Source organism: Astyanax mexicanus, chromosome 8 (assembly GCF_023375975.1).
Source record: "Astyanax mexicanus isolate ESR-SI-001 chromosome 8, AstMex3_surface, whole genome shotgun sequence".
NCBI classification, from domain to species: Eukaryota; Metazoa; Chordata; class Actinopteri; order Characiformes; family Acestrorhamphidae; genus Astyanax; species Astyanax mexicanus.
Window position 1 is genome coordinate 3,458,567 of NC_064415.1, and position 8,187 is coordinate 3,466,753.

The following is an 8,187-nucleotide window of genomic DNA, read 5'->3' on the forward strand; positions in this document are numbered from 1 at the left end:
AGCAGAAGCAGCTGGAGCAGCAGTGGCCAGTCCTGCCGGCTCTTCTGAAGATGAGACTGAGGTTATCGATGAGCAAAGACAAGGTGAGATAGTTGTTCAGAGCTCCGACCCCCCCCTTAGGTATGTTGGTTTGAGAGAGAGAGAGAGAGAGAGAGAGAGCTGCTGCCTATTTGCGAGTTGTTAACCCTCCTGTTATGTTCTGGGTCAAATTGACCCGTTTTAAAGTTTGAAGATCTAGGAAAATAGTTAAAAGTCGTTTTTTTCAGTATGAAACTTCTGCTTGCCTTTTAATTATTCTAAGGTATACTTTTCCCCCCACTACCACGCCCATGACTGACACTGACTAAATTAAATTAGCTGCTCTCTAAAAAGTCTTAAAGTACCGTTAGATCTAGCTGGAGTCCGGGACACGCCCGTGTTATATAACACTATAGACTTTCTGTTTAAAAGTGTGTGAAGTCCAGTTGTTTCTACGTAGTTTATATTAATGATCTTTTCTCTGAGTCTGAAACTCTTTTTATAGTCAGACAGTAAACTATAATAGTTAAAGTTTCAGTATTTACCTCTGTGCCTTTTATCCAGACGTTCTTCTCCTTCTTCTCTTATCTACACAGACGCTGCTGAAGTTTTACTTTTCACTTTCAGTTTTAACCGGATTAAACTGGTATGGATGGGCTGATAATTGTGAGATGTTGCTGCCATCTGCTGGAACTGAGAGACCAGTGCAGACCATAGTTTCACTCTGTTTATATGTTTTTATTGTGATCATTTTTATTATACTTATAATATATATATATTTATTATTTTTTTATTGTAGGTGCTGAGGAGCAGGTTTGCTGCTATAATAGAGACTTTCTCTGGTCGGCCTTTTCTGATAAGCTCTAGCCGTGATGTAAGACCAGGGTGGAAGTATGGATATAGCTTATAAGTGAAAGTCTGACCTCTGAAAGCGTAGATCTGTGATCTGAGCTCAACATCATCATAGAAGGAGACCAGACCCTCCTCATAATCCACAAACACCCCCACCTTCTGGAGAACCTGTTTCAACGAGAGGAGGACAGGAGGAGAATCTGCAGCCTCTAATTTATTCTTCTCTCTCAGACCCACAGTCCAGTATCCTTCTTCAGGGCAGGATGTAACCCACCCCTTCCTGTTACTGGACTCTCTGATCACCCCCAATCCCCATTCAGTGTCCCCTTTGACCTGCACCTCATAGTAAAATCTCCCCGAGGAGAAACCCTCCTTCCCCAGCACAGCAGGACATTCATCAAATATCTCTGGGTTATCTGGGAGATCCTGTCCTGCAGTTTCATTTCTCACTTGTTTTCCATCATCAGACAGGATGAGATCAGGATGAGCTGTATCAGGATCCAGAGTCACGTCCACTGAGAGAGAAAATGCTTATCTGACTACATTGTGCTGAGTGTAAAATTTGAGGGGATGATCAGCATTATGGTGTGGGTTGTTTTTCAGGAGTTGGGCTTGGCCCCCTAGTTCCAGTGAAAGGAAATCTTAATGCTTCAGCAGACCAAGAGATTGTTTGGGGACAGCTTACCTTAACTGGAGCCTTTGGGATGAAATAGAGCAGAGACTGTGACACAGGCCCTCCCATTCAACATCAGTGTCTAAACTCACAAAGAGCCATGTGAATCATTTGGGCAAAATTTAGTGTGTAAACTAAATAACATAATACTGCAGCCTTAACACAAAAGAATACCAAACATCATGGACTATGTTATTAGGATACTGAAAATGTTCAATAAATGATACTCACCCATCTCTAAAATGGTGTCAATCTTCTCACTGAGGTGTTTCTGAAGCTGAGACAGAGCTCTCCTCAGACTCTCCACACTCAGAGGAGTGTTAACACTGACGTCAGTCCAGTTCTTGGTGTGTGGGGGTCTGCAGAGGGACGGGTAAATCTACAGTACAGCAGGAGAGAGGAGAAACCCCTCAGCATGGGCAGTGCTGTCCTGTGATGGACTGCATTACTATTGAGGAACAGAGGGACTCTGACCTGTAGGAGGTGGAGGTGGTCCTCAGTGTGGGAGATCTGCTCCAGCTCAGTGTCTCTCCTCTTTAGCTCAGTGATTTCCTGCTCCAGCTCTTTAATCAGCTCTTCAGCCTGCCTCTCTGCTGCTTTCTGCTTCTCCTCCATCACCTCCAGCAGCTCAGCCTGGCTTCTCTCAATGCAGCGCACCAGAGCCCTGAAGATCTCCACACTGTCTGCCTCCTCCTTCTCTCTGATTTTCTAACAGGAGACAACAACTCCTGGATCATCTGCTGAACTTCTGCCTGTGTTTTAACAGCTGAATCTATGGCCATGAAACACATTAAAGCAAAGCCATTCATTAGAATAAAATATTCTAAATATAATAAAATATTCATTCTGTCAGAGCTCCAGTGTTCCTCCGTGGAGAGAGGAGAACCTTGCAGAAGGACAACCATCTCTGCAGCAATCCACCAATCAGGCCTTTATGGCAGAGTGGCCAGGCCAAAGCCACTCCTTAGTAAAAGGCAGCCCGTCTGGAATTTGCCAAAAGGCACCTGAAGGACTCTCAGACCATGAGAAACTAAATTCTCCTGTCTGGGGAGACAAAGGAACTGGACGACTAGTCAGGATAGAGGGAAAGATAAATGCAGCAATGTACAGAGACATCCTGGATGAAAACCTGCTCCAGAGCGCTCTTGACCTCAGACTGGGGCGACAGTTCATTTTTCAGCAGGACAACGATCCGAAGCACACAGCCAAGATCTCAAAGGAGTGGCTTCAGGACCTCTGTGAATGTCCTGGAGTGGCCCAGCCAGAGCCCAGACTTCCGATTGAACATCTCTGGAGAGATCTGAAAATGGCTGTGCACAGACGTCTCCCATCCAACCTGATGGAGCTTCAGAGGTACTGCAAAGAAGAATGGGCAAAACTTCCTAAAGAGAGGTGTGCCAAGCTTGTGGCATCATATTCAAAAAGACTTGAGACTGTAGTTGCTGCCAAAGGTGGTTCTACAGAGTATTAAGGCTGTGAATACTTATGTAAATATGATTTATTTGTTTTTTATTTTTAATACATTTTCAAAACTCTCAAGACAACTTTTTTCACATGGCCATAACTGGGGATTAATATAATACAATTTGGAATATGTACCAGCCCTAATGAATACATAGATCCACACATCTCAATCCAAACAAAGCAGTGGTAAACTGGTAGTTTTACAACAATATTTCAAATGAATGCAGAAAAAATAGTTTGAAATGTCAAATTGTCAACCTCCATGTGCCTTTTTATTTACGTTGTTTATTACTGTTTGAATGTGTTTTCACAGATTAACATAAAACACGCTTTGGCTCGTTTTCTCCGCCACAATTGAACACTCTCACCTCTGATTTTAATAGATATTGATGGTGAATTGTTTAGTTTGAATAAAAATGTTACGTAAATAAGTAATAAGTTATAATTGAATGAAAAGTACCAGCATTAAACACTAAACAGATATTCAATTATATAAACCGCACCACTGTTTAGAGTGCAATAATGATCATTATTTGAACACCAGTCATTATAAGTAATATTATTAAGAATTAAAAATAACAATTACATCATATGATGCCATAATAAACTAATAAAAAGTGCAGTGTCACTATGTGTTCAATGTGTTAATTTTATCAATAAAGTTACCAAAAAGCATCCTAGAATTCAAATAGATAATAACTATTAACTTTAAAATAAATATAGTTACTATAACCAGCTAAACAGCCACAGTAATAATTAACATTAGTAATAGTTGATGTACAGTTATGCATATTAAACATTAGGTGCCACCATATTTCAAACTATGCAAAAAACACAGTTTACTGCATAATATTCAATTTGGCTAAAACTATGAACTACAATAGCAAAACTATGGCAGCATCCCATTATGAGAAATATCATCCCCCCACAGGAGGGAGGCAGAGAGCTTCCTCTTATCTCATGTGTTTGGGTCTATTTAACCCTTTCAGACCTTGCATCCATTACAATGAACATCATGTATTTTATTTAATTTTTAAATATTTTGTTGCACATAACACTATTTGAGAGCTGTTTGTTGTCCATCAGAATAGACCCTGAACAAGTTTATAAAGCAATGTAACAGTAGAGTTAGCCTGGCCCCAAAGACCACTGCAAAAACACTGGAAACACAGTAGTACTACTAGAACCATCGAGGGAAAGTAACAGCTATTTTTTTTTACTAACTTAAGTCATGTGTTTAACTAAATTTAGAACACTTTTCAATCAGGTTTTTACTGTTTATGGGTGGTTTATGAAATAAAAAGATTAATAAGAAATATAAAATGTTACACACAGGCTTCTGATGCAATCAAAAAGATTATAAAGATTAAAATATTTTTGTTAATTGAATTTATTTGCTGTATATATTTTACAGTAAAATATTAGAGTTTTCTTTTATGTGCATTACTGACAGAAACACTCACATCATTCTTACAGTTTCTTTGGACCAAGTACAGAACTCTGAGGAACTCCTCGCGTAATATTACAAAGTTCGGATCGTACATCATTTATTTGTACAAATTGTTTTCTTTTTTTTTCAGATACCCACTGTAGTGCTGTCCCTCCTAATGCCATATTTATTCAGCTTCTCAAGAAGAATACTATAGTCAGTGGTGTCGAATGCTTTCTTTAAATCAACAAAAATGCTAACACAGTACTGTTTTTGATCCACAGCAGTTGTTACCTGTTCCATCAATTCAATGAGAGCCATTGATGTTGAATTATTTGCTTTCATCATATCCATGTTAACCCAATTTTTTTTATCTTTTATTTACAATACTCAGTATTTCGTCTTTATCAGTTTCACCAAGAAAGATGCTGCTGAAACAAACCCATAACTGTATATTAAATATTATATATTATATATGTATGACTTATACAATCTACATTTGGTATTTTAGGCCAACATTTACATAGTATTGACTGAATTCGTTTGCTATTACACTTTGATCAAATATTTCTTTGTCATCTTTTACACAATACTGTGAAATACCTGTTTTATGATTTTTCAAAACACTTTTTATTTATTTAGAAGATTAATTCATTAATGACTACTAATTTTTTTTGTTTGTTTATCAATACATTTATCTAATCAACTATTATTATAATTTCTCTAGAATTTTAGAAAACTGTGGTAACAAGGATATTGGTCTATAGTTCTTAAAGACACATTTGTCACCATTCTTATAAAGAGGAACTACCTTAGCTATTTTCATATTATCAGGAAATATTCCAGTTGAAAATGATAATATATATATATATATATATATATATATATATATATATATATGTAAGCGGCTCAATAACACAACCGATTACATCCTTCACTAACATCATATCCAGGTTAACCCAATCTTTTGATCTTTTATCTGCAAGATTTTTTTACAATGCTCAAATTTTTAAAACACTAATTATTACTCTTTATGTTTCTTTCATATTACCCTTTCTTTTATTTAGTTAATCACTATAATATTTCCTTTTATGCTTTCTTATAATCCATACCCACTTGTTCTTATACTTTTTGTATCTCTGTTCGGCTTCTTTTGTTCTCAATTTTATGAAGCATGAATACAAGTAATTTTAAAAAGTGATTTATTAGGTTAAATTATGACCTGTATCACCCAGTCTGAAGGGTGTTTTTGGACAAACTATTAAGATTTCTGGATCTCTGAACGCTGTGGGAGGACGGAGGTGTGCTATTCATCAAAGGTAAGAAGTTTTTATCATGTTTTACTACAACAAAAGTACATTTTACACCAGAGTTCTCCTTTAATGTTGAGTCTAAAGATTGAAAAAAATTACAGATTTAAGAATTTTAAAAATGTAAGAAGAACAATTCAAGAAGTGTATACATATGTGTGTATAAATGACTATAAGTGTATAAATGTTTTTTGTAAATATAATTAGGAACATGACCGATAAAGGTAATATTTTCCTTAGATCATTAGATTATTATTATTCCTGCATGAATGTAAAATTAGGATTTTACTGTTGTACTTGGTCGAGGTGAAGCTTTTTTATGATTTTGTATCTAGATAATAATTAAAATAGTAAAAATAGTAAAACAAACCCAAACACTCACATCTGGGAAAGGTTTATATTTTTATTCATGGGGTCAGATGGGGGTCAGTGTGTGTTTGTTCACAAATCTAAAGTTACTGAATGAACATACAATGCAGATGTAGCTGGAACCCTGAATTAATAGCACATTTTACCATCAACATTTAACCGTTTAACTGATGTTTCTTTAGAGATTAAATTTAAAAACATATAGAGGGATTGTGTTTCCTCTATTGGAGTCATTTTGCTGCCAATTTCTTTACAAACTGGATTTCTGTCCTCGACCACGAGCCCACATTCAGTACTGATATCAAAAGTAATCCTGCACTGCTGCTTTAAATACTGTTTTTGGGGGATAGAGATTGGAGAGAGAGCTGCTTCACTACCTGAATCCTGCAGTTTTTTATTATTCAGGTTCAGTCCTCAGATTTGGTAAAATGAGGAATTTTACTTCTTAATCTTGTATCTTGTATTTTTATTCTTTTCTTTTGTTTTTCTTTTATTGTGGCGAGGGTATTCCACAGCAGAAATGATGTGATAAATATTAAAGTATTTTCTGGTATGGGAAGTTCAGATTTTCTTTAAGATCACATCATTTCTTTTTTCCTTTTCCTTTTCTTTTTCCTTTTTTACCCCCTTTAGCTTTGGACTTCGCTTTCATGGCTATTCTAACTAGAGTTCCCCTCCACCAGGCCTGAATCTTAGTTGCTGCTTCTTTCTCCTGCTGCTCTTTCTCCAGCTGGAGCTGCAGGGCCTCCCTCTCCATTTCGTCCACAATAATGAACTGGTCCATCTCCTTGCATTTTAAAGCCAGGCTCTGCAGCTGCGCCTGGATGTCGGCCCTCTGGCTTTTTAAAATGCTAAGTTCTTGCTCTTTCTCCTCTGTTTTCTTCTCATATCGATCCACCCAGTATGCTAGCTTTTCCTGCAAGTCTGTTTTTTCTGTCTTAAGGAATGATTCAGTGTCTTCTTGAACCCTGATCGCCTCTTCAATCCTTGCCTGAACCATCTTTTTCTTCTCCTTAAGACTCTGCTCCTTCTGACGGGCCATTTTCTCTCCCTGGTAGATGAACAGATCAGTGCTGCTTATGGCGTAGTTCTTCTTTTTGCTGGTCTGTAGTGTGACCTGCTGCAGCTGCTTCTCCATTTCTGTCCTAATGCCATCCAGCCTCTCAATTTCTAATGTTTTCTCCTTCTGAATATCAACCAGCTGCTGCTGCAGGTCTTTAATCCTGAGCTCCTGACTGATGAAAGTATCAGGCTGGAGATCTCCCTTCCTCTTCTCTTCCTCCGTTGCCTGAACCAGGCTGTAAAATGTGCCACTCTCTTGAATTTCACTCAGCAGGTCTGTGATTACCTGGGCCACTACCTGTCTGTCTCTCTCCGCTTTGGCCAGGGTCTGTCTGCGCTCTGCCCGGCACAGACCCTCAGCCTCCTCCGCCCCCGGGCGGACCCTCCTAATGTCCGGCATGATGCTCCCCAGAATGGCCAGCTGATCCGCACAGCGCTCCAGAACCGCGCAGACCCGCAGCCGGTCCACTCCCGCAATCCGGCCGGACCTGTCTCTCTCCTTCAGCCACTTAGAACACTCCGCGCGCTCTTCAACTGCCATGACGTCACAGACACTGACAGAAATAATGAAGTTTATAAAGAACATTCTCGGATTCTATTTATACTCTGGGCCACGTGACAGCGACAGGATGACGTCATCGCGGCGGCTGCTGCTGCTGTTAACGCCAGGCACAGCACAGAACATCAGAAGAGACTGCCGCTGAGGTACGGTGGCTCAGAAGGAACAAACGCAGCGTGACTGCAGTTCACCACTTACCGCTAGAGGCCGCCACAACTACATTTTACAGCATTAAATCCATAGAGCGTGGCCGCCATATTGGAGGAGGCATTAATTTACACTGAGGAAGGTGTAAAATACACCTATAATAATCACAATTCTACCCATTTATATACCATATTTTCACTCGGTTTTCACAAGACAGAGATGTATCATTACAGATACGTGCTTTTATACTGAAATACTTCGTATTATGCTCTGTAACAAAGATGTTAAAGGTGTTTAAATGAAT

At 38.7% G+C, this 8,187-nt stretch overlaps 1 protein-coding gene across 1 annotated transcript; it reads right to left on the minus strand.

The window, feature by feature from the left end:
- Nucleotides 1–6,135: 6,135 nt before the first annotated feature.
- LOC103030102 (dynein regulatory complex protein 9) lies at nucleotides 6,136–7,883 on the minus strand. Its single transcript, XM_007241522.4, has one exon. The coding sequence runs from the start codon at nucleotides 7,761–7,763 to the stop codon at nucleotides 6,699–6,701; it is 1,065 nt and encodes a 354-aa protein (XP_007241584.3). The 5' UTR covers nucleotides 7,764–7,883; the 3' UTR covers nucleotides 6,136–6,698.
- Between the last annotated feature and the right edge of the window lie 304 nt (nucleotides 7,884–8,187).

What these genes read in the sequence shown, in the direction of transcription:
- LOC103030102 (XM_007241522.4), bottom strand. Translation starts at nt 7,763, where the DNA reads ATGTTCTTTATAAACTTCATTATTTCTGTCAGTGTCTGTGACGTCATG.